General features: G+C 36.3%; 1 protein-coding gene across 4 annotated transcripts in view; it reads right to left on the bottom strand.

The window, feature by feature from the left end:
- The window catches only part of ERCC6L2 (ERCC excision repair 6 like 2), a 56,058-nt gene that overhangs the window by 18,798 nt on the left and 20,832 nt on the right, over window positions 1-16,428 (bottom strand). For 2 of the 4 annotated variants that reach the window (XM_048932122.1, XM_048932124.1), the window contains 6 exons: window positions 13,175-13,270; window positions 11,718-11,817; window positions 11,222-11,374; window positions 10,110-10,190; window positions 8,529-9,729; window positions 7,672-7,826 (listed from right to left, as the gene is read on the bottom strand). In XM_048932122.1, coding sequence (XP_048788079.1) covers window positions 7,672-7,826; window positions 8,529-9,729; window positions 10,110-10,190; window positions 11,222-11,374; window positions 11,718-11,817; window positions 13,175-13,270 — 1,786 coding nt within the window. Of the gene's footprint in view, window positions 1-7,671; window positions 7,827-8,528; window positions 9,730-10,109; window positions 10,191-11,215; window positions 11,375-11,717; window positions 11,818-13,174; window positions 13,271-16,428 lie in introns of those variants that run through there. The other 2 variants (XM_048932125.1, XR_007374026.1) reach the window with 2 other exon arrangements.

The raw sequence follows: 16,428 nt of genomic DNA, 5'->3' as shown, positions 1-16,428 counted from the left end.
GAAGTAAAGGAAGTCTACTTCAGACTTCTGCACCTCTGTAATATATTCCACACAGGTTGTTTTTGTCAATTAACACAAAAAATCTATAGGAAATTAAGGAATGCAGTCATTTGATTCTGCATAGACGAGAAACATTATAGGAAGATATTTAATCTTGGTCCTCAGAAGCTTCTACTTCTTAACGCATGCAAGAAAAAGCTTTTCAGAAAACAGTGTAAGTTACCTAAAAAACAAGGTAACAAGCTAAAAACTAGGTAACTGCTGCATGCAGTTTTATAGCCTGGAACACACTTGGAAAAAAATACTCTCGAAATACCTAATAGATTATTAAGAACTTTTAGAAGATGATAAAACTTTCATTTTCATCCACAATATTAATATTGTCAGAAGAATTATTGAGAAAGTATCACAAGAATGACTTTTCAGGCCTTTTTGTTATCGTTTTTTTTGAAGATTAAAGTAACTTTACATCTACTCTAAAAATTGTATTGTGGCTTTAAAAGAACGTGAAGTCTGATCAACAGATTCACATTTTTTATTTTACAAGTTTTTGTTTCCAATATCTTTCTTCAGTACCTTGTAGTTATACAAGATAGCTGAACACCAAGCATTTTCTTAATAGATGAAGTGAAAAGAAACTCTCCCACTCATTTGATGAGAGTTTCTGACCAAGTCTATTTGCAGAGACTTATAAACAGATTTGAACTGAAACTTAAATGCAGAACAAAGATGACTGAATGTCATTCAATCAGCCTAAAAGCTACACAGAAAATGCGAGAAAACCAGGTTACTTACTCCAGTATATATAATTGTCATCCTTACACTTCTACAGAAGATCACTTATTAGAAATAATTGTCTGTGAAATAGCAGATTAACTGTCTTCTGTGTCTTCATGTCAAATGAATAAGGAAGGAACAAAGACTACCTTTCAGTAATATCCACTGTCTGTCACATTAAACTACAGGCATTTTCTACTTTCAGGTGCTTTCAGAACACTGAAAGCTGATGTGATACACTGTGCCAGATGGTACCAGACAGCTGACTTTCATTTCTGTCCTCAGTTTAGGACTACAAACTGCAACCTAAGAGATACATCTGACTGCTCAAAGACACTTAGGTTCTGAAATGTCCAACGTATTTTGAGAACTACAGAGGATAGATGTAGTGGAAATTACTTTAAATCCACTGTTATACTCTAATAAGGGATTATCTGTTCCTCCAGAATTTTTTCAGCTATCAGCCATATGTCTTCACAGAACAAAAATCTCTGGTTTTGTTTTGACTACTGAGGCTCTTTAACACCTCTGTCTAACAGGTGTCTGTTCAGTGATGCTCCAGCACCTTCCACATGAACAACGCTATTAGAAACATCAGCTGTTTAGGGGAAATTATCATACAACAGCAAGTTCCACTCTTCTGTCTCTTCTTCCCAAAATCTACATTGATTGGACAGGGCCAGTTGTGGTTGACAGAATTTGGACAATTTTCAGACATGAGATAGTAGGTACGATTCATGGTAACAATATTTTAATGAAGAACTCATAATTCTAATTTTTCCTTAAAGACAGAAAACTAACTATGGTAATATCATGTTTATCTAAAAAAATATAACTGTTAGTCTTTTAAGTACCCATCAAATTATTCTTGAAAAGTAAGGCTTTTATCCACTGCTACTGTACAACAAGACAACAGTCCCTCTCTTTTTGAAAACGCCGCTAGATTTCACCTTCAGCTACAGAAACCTATTCCATTCCTATGAATTCCCACAGAATTTGGTGGAAAAGGGAAGATATTTCCAAAAATACAACCGTTTATTCAAGAGCACGTGATTAAAAAGCATTGCCACATTCGCTGGCTGCCACAATCATCAGATACAATCTTCAAATAGTTATTCTTCCTGAATTCCGAACATGGACAGCATTGCCTTTGATAAGTCATCCAATATATGGATATTTTTTGTGTCTAATTCATGCACATTCTATATTATTACATTTACTACTTTCACACTTTTTCTTATCTTTCACAGCTGACCTTAAGAGCTCTCATCATGTTTTACTTCCAATGGCAAACTTTATATCTGATTGCTGTTACCTAACTGAATTTTCAGTGGTCATAATTGAGGATACCATATTATAAAAGTGAACATTCTAAGCTAATCAGTTTACACAATTCACTCGAAAACAAGCAGAAATTGAGAATATGTCTGCACTAATAACTCCGCAGAAAGAAGAGTGCCAAGTTTTACAACAGACTGTCCTGGTTTCAGAACAGGGCTGATTTTCTTCATCTGATTTGATGCTATGTCAACGGTTTATGGGCTGGTCCGGCTCAGTTCCGTGACCAGCAGGGCAGAGGGATTTGCGGATCCACACCTCTGGGGAAGGGGAAGCAGGGGACCCCAAAATACTTGAAAACAACAGCAATAATCTGAGGTGGAACAAATGATTTTACTAAATATAGTATTAGTAAAATACAATGAGAGAGAGAGAGTCTGAATTGTATAGACCTCACCACAATGCTGGGGTGAGAAGTGCAGTCCAATTGAGTGACTGAACAGACGGCGAAGTGCAGGCGGCAAAGCGCAGACAGCGAAGAAGAGGAATCAGGTGATCTTGCAAGGAGTTATATCCCCTTGCTAACCGCAAAGCCTCCTGGGGAAATGTAGTTCTTCTCCGTCGAACGAATATTCGGCAGATATCAAACCCCACCCCCAGTGCATTACATGATGTTATGGTGTGGAATACTGATGACCAAAAATCATAAAACCATGACATGCTATGTTTTGGCTTCAGGAGAAAAACAATGCTGACTACCAGGAACTGGGCAGGGACAGAACCAGAACAGCTGCCCTAAGCTGGTCAAAAGGATATTCTAAACCATATGACATCATGACTAGAAAACTGCAGTAAGTAGAGAAGTGGTGCTGATTCTCACGGTTCGGCTTAGGCATTAGTTAGTGGCTGGTGAGTACTTCTGTTGTACATCACATAATTATCATTACTATTATTTTTCATCATTTTCTGTCTTAGTAATTTACCACAATTTGTAGGTAACTTAACTTACTACATTAGTTTTCATGCTTCAGCAATAACAAATCAATGAATCTATGAAGGAATAATGGAGGAAGGGTCACGTCACTCCCATTAATAAGAAAGGGAGCAAGGAGGATCACGGGAACTATAGGCCGGTAAGTCTCACCTTTGTGCCTGGGAAGATCATGGAACAGATCATCCTGGATGACATGCCTGATCACATGAGGAATGAGTGTGTGATCCGAGACAGCCAGCACGGCTTCACCAGGGGAAGGTCATGCCTGACCAATCTGGTGGCCTTCTACAATGTAGTGACGGCATTGGAGGACAAGGGGAAGGCGACCGATGTCATTTACCTGGACTTGAGCAAGGCCTTTGACATGGACCCCAACCCCTTCCTTATCTCCAAATTGGAGAGATGTGAATTTGATGGGTGGGTCACTTGATGGATAAGAAATTGGTTGAAAGGCTGCAGACAGAGGGTGGTCATCAATGGCTCTACGTCCAGGTGGAGGACACCCTCAGCAAGTTTGCTGACGACATCAAGCTGAGTGGTGCGGTTGACACGGTAGAAGGAAGGGATGCCATTCAGAGGGATCTCGACAGGCTGGAAAGGTGGGCCCAGGTGAACCTGATGAGGCTCAACACGGCAAAGTACAAAGCTTTGCACTTGGGCTGGAGGAATCCCAGGCATCTGTACAGACTGGAAGGAGCGGTCCTTGAGAGCAGCTCGGCAGAGAAGAACCTGGGGGTCTTGACAGATGAAAAACTGAACATGAGCCAGCAGTGTGCTCTAGCAGCTCAAAAAGCAAATGGTATCCTGGGCTCCATCAGAAGAGGGGTGACCAGAAGGGACAGGGAGGTGATTGTCCCCCTGTCATGGTTCTATGTTTTTTGTTTTTGTTTTTTTGTTTTTGGGTTTCAGTATTCCACATCAAAACATCATGTAGTGTACGGGGCATTAAAGTGTCACTGCCCAATCCCAGCTACCTATCCCTGTACATTACAGAAGTCACGGGATCTGGCCCTTCCGGGTGGGGGGGGCGCTCTCTTGCTGCCTGGCAGTGGGTGCTGGAGGGTGCTTTCCTAGCCGTTCCAAGCTTTTCAGGTTTGAATCAGTCCCGGGAACTCTCTCTCATCTTGTTTGATTTATTAATCTCAATTGCAATTAAATTGTATCTGTTGTGTTATCTTGTATTCCGATATTATAGTAAAATAAGTTTTCCTCCATAGATTGTTGCCGCTGTTCTTTTCCTCCCTTCCTTCCTTCCCATTTTGTGGGACTGGGGTGGGGGGGGGGAGGGCAGAGGCCTGTCGCCCCTGTCACGGACATAGATTGATCTGGTCAAATCCGTGACACCCCCGCTACTCTGCTCTTGTGAGGCCTCATCTGGAGTACTGCGTCCAGGTCTGGAGCTCCCAGTACAAGAAAGACAGGGAGCTGTTGGAGAGGGTCCAGATGAGGGCCACAAAGATGATCAGGGTGTGGGAGCATCTCCCCTACGAAGACAGGCTGAGGGAGCTGGGCTTGTTCAGCCTGGAGAAAGGAAGGCAGCCTTTCAATACCTGAAGGGCACATACAAACAGGACAGGTATCAACTCTTTGAAAGGGTTCATAACTTCAGGACAAGGGGAACCTGTTTTAAGTTGAGGGAGGGGAGATTTACGTTGGATGTCAAGAGGAAATTCTTTACAGAGAGAGTGGTGAGGTGCTGGAACAGGTTGCCCAGAGATGCTGTGGAAGTCCCGTCCCTGGAGATGTTCAAGGCCAGATTGGATAGGGCCTTAGGCAGTCTGGTCTACTATCGAATGTGGAGGTCAGTGGCCCTGGATGTGGCAGGGAGGTTGGAGATTCATGAGGTCCCTTCCAGCCCTGGCCATTCTGTGATTCTGTGAATCTACTTTATCTATTGCAGATAGAAAACAAGATCACTTTTTTTTTAATTTTGCTTTCCAGCCTCTTAATTTTTCTGTTCTTATTCACCTTATTTCCACAATTTTGTTTGAGTTCTTTAGTTTCAATGGCTAAAGCGTAAAATGTCATAGGAATTTAGTGAAGCCAAAATGTAACTGCTCATTCAACACCAAGAATTTAACAAAATGTCAGTATTCTCAAATAAGGTTGTCTTAGTTGTTTATCACTCTTTTTTCTTATTACTTGTTATTATGTCACTTATTACTCCTGTCACTCTAGATTCATATGTAAGCAGAAACAAATGTTCCACCCAGTTTTCAAGATTTGCAGGAAAGACAGTATTTCCAAACATAAAACACATCCACATCACTGGAATACTTCACTGATTTTTAGCGTTGTTGCATCTCTTTCCCAGATATTATTACATGAAAAAAAACGTATTTAAAGGCAACACATCTCATTACAAACACATTGCAATAAAAAGCAGGAAGACAAAGTTGGGATAAACGACCTGCACAGCACAAAGGATACTGTTGTCCAAAAGAGGCCTATCTATGAAATGAAAATATACTTTTGTGACCACTCCTACTTACAAATCAGACAATTTGATTATATACGCTTAAAATCAAATAAATATTATTAAAGCATCACTCATATGCTATCAAATACAATTTTGATACGCTAAGAAAATTATTTAAGAATGTGGTAATTGAAAGTGAACAATAATGGCTACACAACCATTTTAGACATATTGTTAGAATAATGACACTAGAAAGCAAAATTAGTAAGAAATTTCAGCTGACAAAATTTTTTTTAAGAACTATCAGGTAACAGTTAACATTGCAGGGTTCAATAATATAATTTTTATTTTATTATATAATAATACAATAATTAATAATATAGTATTTCTCTAAGATAGTGATGTAATATTAAAGTGTAATTGTTTTAATTTCCATGTAATAACATTTTAATCTTTAAGTTTAATTAAAAAAAAAATCTATTTGAAATCAGTACTCTTTAAAGGACAAAACTATTAGCTGCTCAGATATGTTCTGCCTTAAACTGACAAGAAACAAGTGAAAAATTATGATGGCTGGAACAAAAACATTGATGTTTCTCTCAGAGTAATGTTTTTCAGAGAACATCTTCTGAAATTAACATAATGAAGAAAGAAAAATATTAGCAGCCGCTTTCTAGGTAGATAGTTTTTCAAAGATTTCTATGAGTCTGTAATGGCTATTTCTCAAAGCAGAGAACAACGAATTCCAAGATTCACATTTAAGAAAAGGCAATGATTTAGGAATATTTCTAGAGTAATGCCTCCATGTCAAAGTAATAAAAGCAAATGAAATCAAGAGGTAGACTTTTCCATAATTACTTATGTTTTTTTCTTGCCTAATTCGGTCTCCAAGAGAATTGCTGTTATTGTTGCTTCCAAAATGCCTTATACTGATCGACAAGTTAATCAAAATAAATTAATTTACAATACTTGTAAGTCATACAAACTTTAGGTGACAGAACGTAAGTTACACAAACAACACAACTGAACTTGCACAAAATAGTTTTGGAGATAAATGGGTCAACAGACACTTGCAAAAAGCAGTGCCTTAAAAGTATTAGTTTATTTATATTGATTTTTATTTATGTTGACAGCCACTGTCATTAAGTAAGCATCTTTCCAGAGTATTCCTGAGTATTTTTGATCTGCTTTTCTGTTATTCTAATGCAAATGTGCTAGAACTGAAGAGGCTTCTCTTTCATTGGCCAGTCTGTCTGATCTTCCCAGTGTAAAAATCCCTGCTAATGGCTCAACTAACTACAGTACATCAGCAACATTGGAAGAAACTCTTCTAGCCACTGCAGATGTTCAACACTCCAAATGACAAAGTCTGTCATTTCTATAGTGATTGTCAGAATGTTTGTAAAGACTGAACTGCGTATCCATCAATTACTCATTCTATGTCGGTGGTTTAACTTGTGAATCATCCCAGAACACAGAAATATTTATCATAAGGCAAACAACAGCGAAGTGTCCAAATAATTAGAGTAGATTAAAAACATAATAAGAACAAAACCATACAAACTATACCTGAATATATTCCAGACTTTATGTATTCCACATGTAATTAAACAAAATGTGTGACCAATGAAAACCACAAAATATGTATTTTGCTGCAAGAGAGTACTCCCACTGAACTCCAGTTTTATGTTTCAGACATTAAGGACAGACTATAATGACTACTAACTTAACACATTATAGCAACTATGTTTCCATCCTAAAAAAAGAAAAAGCTTCAATCTGACTTATGTTTGATTTTCTATGCCACTGAGATTCCCAGATGTGGTGTGGAAAGTGAAATTTTTGTTTACTAGGTCCAGTTAAAACTAAAGATTTCACATCACATCAAGATGGTACAGAATCTGATTACAAATACTCAAGTCTTTACTCCTACCATTACTCTCACAAAAATCACACAGAGGATGCTATGCTGCACAATTCCCTGCTCTTTCAGAGCTGACTAATGTGAAAAACAAAACAAAACAAAAAAAACCACAAAGGTAATTGATTGGACCATTATTTGAGCCACCTCCTCCTTCTCCAAGCCCAGTGACATTGAGCATTCATGGTGGTCATTAACAGACAAACAAGTTTGTTAGACTTTTTATGATGAAAAATGAGGATACAAATAGAATAAAAACATTTCCCAAACATTTATCTTTACCTTGGCACTACAGACTGCTATATTAGCAGGGAGCTGGGAAAACTGCTTCAACTCAAATACGTCTCGCATTGCCCACCGGCTCAAGTGATTCTCAGCCTTGCTTGATCCAACCACATTCTGATTTGAGTGCATATACGCTACTTCTTGAATCCCATCTAATACATCAGAAGAAAAAGATCATCAAAGATTTTGGTTATTCCAAAACTCTCAAGATACACAGTTACACTCAAGAAAGATACTGCAATTAATTAATTATTAATAATTAAGTTTTATTTGAAACTTGTAACTTCTGTTACAATTTCATTCAACACTAGGTTTCTCAGCTCTCTTAATAACAATCATCAGCTTTATCCAGATAGTTCAATGCTGCTGCTATTTCATTACGGGGCTTCTCTAGATAAAGAACAAATTTCAAAGCATCTATTGTTCAAATAGTTTTTCTTTACTTGTGTTTAAAGATAAGTCACTAATCAAATGAAATCTTGCACGTGGTACTTCAAACTCTCAAGTCACATATAATTAAAAACTTAGGAAAACAAAAAATCCAAACCATCCCAGTCCAGACTTTTACAGTTTAAGTATTTAAATTTGTGAATTCTTAATTAAACATCCATCTTAGCATCTTTCAACAGATAAGTAAACATTCAACAAAATATTACAGAGAAGCCTATTTCTTTGGAAAATAGAATAGTTAAGCTAACAGGTAAAAAGAGCAATAGAGACATTACTAAGTAAGTTAGCAGTGCATTTATTAGTGTATTTTAACAAAATCCTATATAGAAGGAAGAACTTAATCTGCAGCAGAGACACTACTATTTAAGATTAAAAAAAACACAAGAAGTTAAATGACTATTTACCTAAATATCTGTCCATTGATTCCACATTTTGATTCTGATGGTCAAACTGAGCTCTATGCGTAGAACTTCTATGCACATCATAATTGCTAGATGTCATCTGTGCAATAGAGCGCATTCCATACTGAACAGGATGGAGCATTTTAGATCTGACCTGAACTCTACATCTCTGGCTTTTACACTTACAGCTCTTTTCTTGGGTATGAATCTTTTCAACCTGTAAGTTATCTTCAGAGGATGAAAATTCATCTACATTCTGAGAATCACTTCCTCTTTCTTTCCTCCAAGGCTTCTTTTTCTGAGGCAGAGATTTTGAGAATCTGCCTAGTGCACTGCTTTGTGTATGCCTTTGTTTCCCTTTCATGAAGCTGAATGTTCTTAACTTTCCTGACTCGGAGTGACAGGGAATTTCAATGTCATCAGACTCATCACTTATGTCACTTGCACCTTTCAAACCTCTTGCGCTGTTTTTCATGTTTTTAAAATACATGATTTTGCTGAAATTTGATTTGGTACTATGGAATCCAAATTGCCTACGTTCTTCCTTAAGTACAAACTCATTTTTTTCTTCTAGTGACTCTTCACAATTTTCAGATTCCGTCGTCTGTATTTCAATTTTTTTAGTATGCATTGCTTGGGGGCTTGCTGGAAATTGGGTAGGAAAGATGACATCACAATTTTCTTCAGAACTGCTTTCAGTTTCCATTACTACATCACTTTGCCTTGAAATGCATAAATCCTCATTTTCTCTGTCCACCTCTTCTTCAGAGTCTGACAAAACAAGACAATCTGCTCTATACATGTCTTGTTTATCAGTTACATTTGGTAACTGAGCAGTTTTCCTGTGCTCCAAAATATGCATATAGCTTTCACATTTCTGAACATCATCACACTTGCTGTTGACACATGTTCTTACAGCCTGACCATCAGAACTTGAATGGTAAGAGTCATTACTACCACTTCTTTTGGTAGCTTCAGTTTCTCTCTGCAACAAGTTAGAGAATCCACACTGCACTAAGGAAAGCTGTCTCTTTGCTATCATTAAATTATTTGCGCTGCAAGGCTTCTTTCTGTTATTTTTTTTCATGGAAATTTCCAGAATATCATCATCACTAAAATAATCATGAAAATTAGTTTCTTCTCTCTCTAACTGCACCTTAGTGCTTGAAGGACCTCTAGCTCCTCCATAATCTGGTTGTTCACACTGAAAACAAAAGAAAAAGAAAATTACTTAAACCAGGTAGATAGCGGAAAGTTTGGAAGATCTAAGTCTTAAGCAGAATAACAATGAAGATAACAATAAAAAAAATGCTCCTGACTGCTAAAACAACTTTTGTTTTTCCAATCCACACCAGTATTTTTTTTTTCAAAGCTTGTTGCATCTTTTCATCTTTTAAAAGTTTGAAAAGTGACCTCATGATGCACACATTAATACTATGCAAAGATAGACAATGGGCAAGCAGACAGTAAAACATGGCAACTGCAGCCTCAGACAAAAGCATTACCAGCCTAACAATATATTACTGCTACTGTTAGACTACACAGATTTTCATGCTCTGCTTTGTATCCCACAAAGTATCTCACATTTTCTGAACTGCCATGAGGAGGTTCTTCTTTTAACCAAGTAGTCACTGTCATGACTCCAGCTTCTACTTGTCCTTCCCTCTAAAAGAATAAAAAAAAAAACGTATATAATTAAAACAGTATCTGTTCAAATTAATGAAGAAAGCCTACAAAAAAAAAAAAAAGTAATTTTTACTACAGAGGTATAAGTATTAAAAGCACAATCACTAAACCTCAGAAAAGGTTTTGCATTTTGACAATTAATTTTCTGCTGTTTTAACCCAACCCATAAATTGCAGGACAACTTACATACTGCATAAATTGCATCTTATGCATACTCTGTTTTTACACTTTTTTTCCACAGCAGAACAGCTGTTACAGCTGAATTCAGTTTTGCTCCATATGCATTTCCATGTCAGACATCATCATTTTGTCAGACTTCCCCTTTGCTGCAATCTGCCACGTGGCAAAAAAATGTAACAAACTATCAGTGGGAAGGTTCAACTTCTACTGTCACAACACCAACATCCATCTCTAATATCATGACCCAACAAAGTAACATAGGAGGCATTACTTTCAGAGCAACCTCATAGTATAGGAACTGAACACTAGAGCGGATGGATAGAAAAAAGGCTAGAATAAAATTCCAAGAAGAAACTTTGTTGCAACAAAGATGCAGAATAGGAAGAAGTATATATAACACACACACTTAAATTGAATTTGCACTAGAACTGGGCCAATAGTCTTTAAAAAATAGAGTCTCAGTTGTACATCTCCTTCCTGTACTTTTTTTCTGACAATAAAGCCTTATAAAATATATTTTATTAAGCAGTTTTTGCTTAAATATAACAATATTTTGCAATGGGAACTGTTGCTTAAAAGGTCAGTTTAAGCTACTGATAAATAAAACTTATCCATGCATGAAGTTTTTATTGTTTGTTTCATGCAGAGAAGTTTTTCTGGTGTAAATCAGAGAGAAATTAGGAGGTCTATCTGTGTAAGGCACAATTACTGTTTAAGTTTCAACATTCTGTTTTATAAAGTGCTTCCATTTGAAATTATGACAAAATACTTCAAATGGAAAGAAATAACATAAAAGAAATACTGAAAAGCAAAAGTGAAAGATTTCACACCTCCAGGATGTCTTTAGTAAGACAAGACCCATGAGCCCTAAGTTTGAAAAGGTTGTGGATGCCGAAAAGTTCTCCTTGATGTTCCTTTGATCCTTGCACTGCCTCGAAATATCGCTTAGCATTTTCACTTCCAACCACTGCACAGTGAAGTTGCTAAAACAGAGCAAAACAAGAGATTTCAGAAGTGTTTATTCCAATAATACATTAGAATTTCCTGGCATCCATGCCATATATGCATCCTCAGTTGAAGAAGGCAGAAATTCCTAAGAAAGGATATTTTGCTTTCATTTCTCTGGCAGATATTGATACAATAGATGGTGGTTGAGTATGAACATGCTTGGTTTTATAGTGTAAGAATAGTAAAGATACCTTTACAGTCTTCTACCTCACTGTTATATCAGAAATCTACTACAGAATCTACTAACAACTCTCTGTATCTTAACTACTTATCTTTCCTCAACACTAAATACTGATTTTAATAGTTTCTGAACTTTACCTGCTTGTAAACTTGCCGTAGGTACATTATCTCCTCCACAGTTCCCAAGGATATCAGTCTAAATACTTTAACATCTTTGCATTGGCCAATCCTGTAAGCTCTGCAGAAAAAGTGAATTATTAAAAAAAAAAAAAGATTAAAAATGGATTATCAAAAAGAAGTGGATTATTAAAAAACTATTAAAAATATATATTTTTTAATCAGTAAAGAACAAAAGGGAGCTAATGTAGTAAAATAAGAATCACCATTACAAGAAAACAGGAACACTCTAAATCATTTACGATTTAAAAAAAAAAAGAAGATGCCTTTTTCCTTTTCCTCCACATTTTCCCAGTATTTTATTCTCTTTTCATTCTTCTGTAGTTTTCTGTTTTTCTTCTCAGGTCTATCTAGTTGCAAAGGGTTTCATGTCTTGTATCACAATGCCACAATACTTGTCTATTGAGAAAACCTCTAGTATTTCTTCAGTCTTTTTTTTTTTTTTCCCTTCATCTGCACCTGGTCTTACACCAGTTATTACTGCGTTTGCATTACATATACAAGTTATACCATGGATTACTTGCAGCAGTCTGTTCTTTCTTCAAAAACTTTGCAAGTTGCAACATCATAAAAACAACCAACAAACATGCAGCAGAGTATCTAAATAACGAATTCTAAGACTTCTAATAGATTATATTCAAAACCCCATTTTTAAAAATTCATGAGAGGATAAACCATTTTATGGCTGTGTGATCTTACTCTTCAAAGACAGTCTCTTTTAATAGCAATTATTTCTGATATGTGAGTGCACATAAATGTCTCTTGAAGATCAGAAAAACTTGAAAGTAGAATTATATAATTGGATGGGACAATATAAACAAGTTCATTTCTGCTCATGAAAAAAACATAGATCTACTGAATTTTGAAGGCTGTCAATATTCTTTTATTTCAGCAATTCAAATGTTTGTCCCAAACTCCTAGAGAATATCTTGTAGTCAGAGCCTGAAAAGAAACATGCAGATTCCTAGAAATGTTCCAGAATGGCATAATTTCAGAGTGCTGGTAAAAGACTCATCTCCATAGGATTGAGGTAAAAAAATAAACAAATGTTTTTCTTAACAGAATCTGAAATTCGTAACATCACTCAAACTAGGCTCAACTACAACATACTTGCCCTGAAAAACATAGGAAAAATGTCATCTGGCTATATGTATATATGCACTTGCTCTTAAGAGATCAGAGAAAGTTACAATAACTATAAAATATTTTTTGGAACCCACTAAAAAGGTAAACAGAAACCCATAAAAAGAAAACAGAAAATAAGATGAAATTCAGGGTTAAAAATAAGAATATCAAAGCTAAAAAAATGAACTGGATAATCAGACCTTCCTTTAAGAAAATCTTAGTTGGACAACCAGATTACATAAACAAAACAGAAGAAATGAACACAGACCAAGCTATGCATTTTGAGAACATACCTGTCAATAGCTTGAAGGTCATTTGCTGGGTTCCACGTTGGATCAAAGAGTATAACAACATTGGCACCAACAAAATTAAGACCCAATCCACCAGCCCTAGTAACATAAAAATGATACAAAAATAAAGAAAAAAACAGTGTTTTTTTAGTGTATTACATACATACAAGCATACTCTTCTCTGACATAATAGAACAGCACAAAAATAATGGGGTACAGCTTTGTGTTAATGGAGAGATGATAATAAACAAGCACTATTGTGAAATGCCAACTTCTCACCCAAGTAGCAAGATGACTGTGAACTACATGAATTAACAAGTCACAACCAACTGCCATTACCACCACTACAGTTGAGAATACTGAAATTCATAACCATTTTAATGCCAGTTAACATTATAGATGCATGACATAGAAGTATAGTTTAAATTAAGAGGGACTTAAGAGTCTGCATAACATTTTATTTCCTTCAATCCCAGCACACAGTTTTGAAAATAGCACCATATATCTTTCTCTACATTATGACCATTTTAATGAGTTGCATGTAGAAAAATAGACTTGTGACAGTTTATTTGTACAGTATTAACTGTTGAAAACACAGTTGTTCCCACAGTTATATGAGCAGTTCTTGTACAAGTAATCAATTTAAGAAAATTTACTACTGTGGGGTGAGAGTTGCAAAGGTACTAGTTACATCATACTCAAATATTCAACCCCTGCGACTTACTTACATGTAAAGCCAGCAAGACAGCAAAGAATTCGAGCATATGCTTAAACTGAGGTAAACACTTAATGCTCTTCATGAATCTAACAAAACTTCTCAATTACTTGATTTGTATGCACACAGCTGTACCATTTGATAGAAACCACAGTGAAGAAAATCCCACTTTCCAGTTGCAAAACAAGCAAATACTGTCAATTCTTTTATACTGGCTCAACTGGTATTAAAAAAAAAATCCACATTCCTACAAAAAGACAAAAGCTCTTCTACAACTACACCCTAAATAATAGTATTTAACTTCTACACCAACTCCTTACACTGTCATAAGTGGCACTGATTTCCTAAGTGCTATTTTCTCCGTTACATATGGCAAAACTGAGAAAGCCAACTCAATTTAATTTAGCAAGCAACTGTTTTTAATAGACTACTTTATATTCTGCTTATTTAAAGCAGTGGGAGAGGTAAAGTTTACAAGGAAGTGAATGAACAGAGACAGAATCCAAGACAGAATAGAGTCCCACCATCTCCTGGCTTTCATGGAATATATTTTTTTAATGCAAATACAGTTGTGGCTTATCCCTTCCACGTGTGCTTTAGTGTAGTGTTAACAAAATCTGAAAGGAGGATATAGAAACCTGACAATATTAATGGAGGTTTCTGGAAAACTAGTATTCTTGGTTTTAAACACTGAATAAAAATTTTTGTGTTTTTTCCAAATAACTTACTGTGTTTCAGAATTTTGGTGTATTTCTTTTTTAGTGCAGAATTTAGACTCCCACCTACCAACCCAACTCTGCAGCCAGACTGAAGAATAAGTCAACATAGTTTTCTGAATACTTTCACACACACACACACTCACACACAAAAAAAAACCAACAAAAAAAAACAACAAAAAAAAAACCCACAGTATTTGGAGCTAGAATTCTAATTAAATTTCAGTGAAAAGCCCTAGTGCAAGTAGAACAGACTCACTATAAAAATAACTAAATAGGATATTTAGTTTTATACAGACTTTATCTTTCAACACTTCTATGTATGCCACATAAATTCAATGCTTTGGAGCAATCTAGTGAGTCTTCTAATGCACAGATGCAGTAATTCCTCACTATCTTCAGGGACAAAGTGGAATTCACCAAGGTCTTAGGTAAGCTGATGGTCATAATCTGTAGCTGAGTGAGGTTACAAGCAAAGTTGCATGACCAGCACCACAAATCACCTCAGAACGCTACCTACATGCTTCAGAGGGTATCCAAAGACAGTTCTAACATGTCCTTACACCGTTTTTTAGGACCGTGTCTGACTTCTATTTGTATGGGGTTAATGTGGACCTTTCTACGTAACTCCCAACACACACGCTTTCATCAAATGACAGAAATAGCAGTACAGATAAACACATGACTGCATGTTTCAGGGAGCTCCACTCACATTCTCCCTGGGCAGGAAGATACAAGTTTATCTTGGTTCTTTATACCTTTGCCTGGTACTTGACTTCATATAAGATGAAATATGGAGGTAACAATAACAAATCAATAAACAATAAAATCAAATATCTGTGATCACGGTTCCATTAATTTCAGTAGAACATATTGCTCTGTGTCAAAGAGGAATTCTTATCTATTATAATTTTACAAGTAAATTCGATGGGTAAAAACATTTCTATCAAAAAATCTGTTGTGTGAAGTATTTTTGACAGACATATATTAATGAGCCTGATTAATAACTTTCAGCAACACCATGACATAATTTTTAAATTCAATATAGTATTTTATATGGTTTTTGGTCTATGTTGTGGTTTTGAAGAGTTAATCTTTTGATAACTCCCTCCTCCTGGGAGAAGAGGGGAACGAAGAGTAAAAAAATCTGTCTGAGATAGGAGAAACTAATTTATTAAAATGAGCTAATACAGAATAATTAAGAATAATAAATCAAGCAAACCAAAAATAAATGGGAAGGGAGAGAGAGATAGTCAGTCCAATCTTTATCAGCAGGCCCTCATGGCTGGCCTCCCAGAAAAGAAGAGAGAGCTCCTCCCCATCACCTGGAATTGGAAATCATCTGGTACATCTCTGCTTCACACTTCTACTCAGAACAATAACGACACTGCATCAATGTTTTAGTTGTTGCTGGGTAGCGCTGGCACTGCCTCAAGATAATCTCAGCAACCCTCCCACCCCACAAAAGCCAGAAGGCTGGGGATGAGCAAAAGGGGAAAAGAAAGCATTGCCAAGACAGCTGATCTAAACTCACCAAAGGGAGATACCCTTGCTAATGACATGCTTAGCATGACACAAAAAGAGGGAAAGGGGAAGGAGAAAAGGGCGAGTTCTTGTTATGAAAGCATCTCCCCTCCTGAGCAACTGCTATGGGATTCACAATCTAATTCCCAAGTTGCAACCATGCAACACTTGCTGATAGAAAGTAGAGAATAATTGTTTTCTCCATTTGCTTCCACACAGCATTTGCTTTTTTTTTTTTTCTCCTCCCTTCTTCTTCTTTAATTAAATTATCCTCATCTCAAACAGTTGCTTGGTTTCTTTTT

Source organism: Lagopus muta, chromosome Z, assembly GCF_023343835.1.
Source record: "Lagopus muta isolate bLagMut1 chromosome Z, bLagMut1 primary, whole genome shotgun sequence".
Classification (NCBI taxonomy): domain Eukaryota; kingdom Metazoa; phylum Chordata; class Aves; order Galliformes; family Phasianidae; genus Lagopus; species Lagopus muta.
This window is presented reverse-complemented; position numbering and strand designations above follow the sequence as displayed.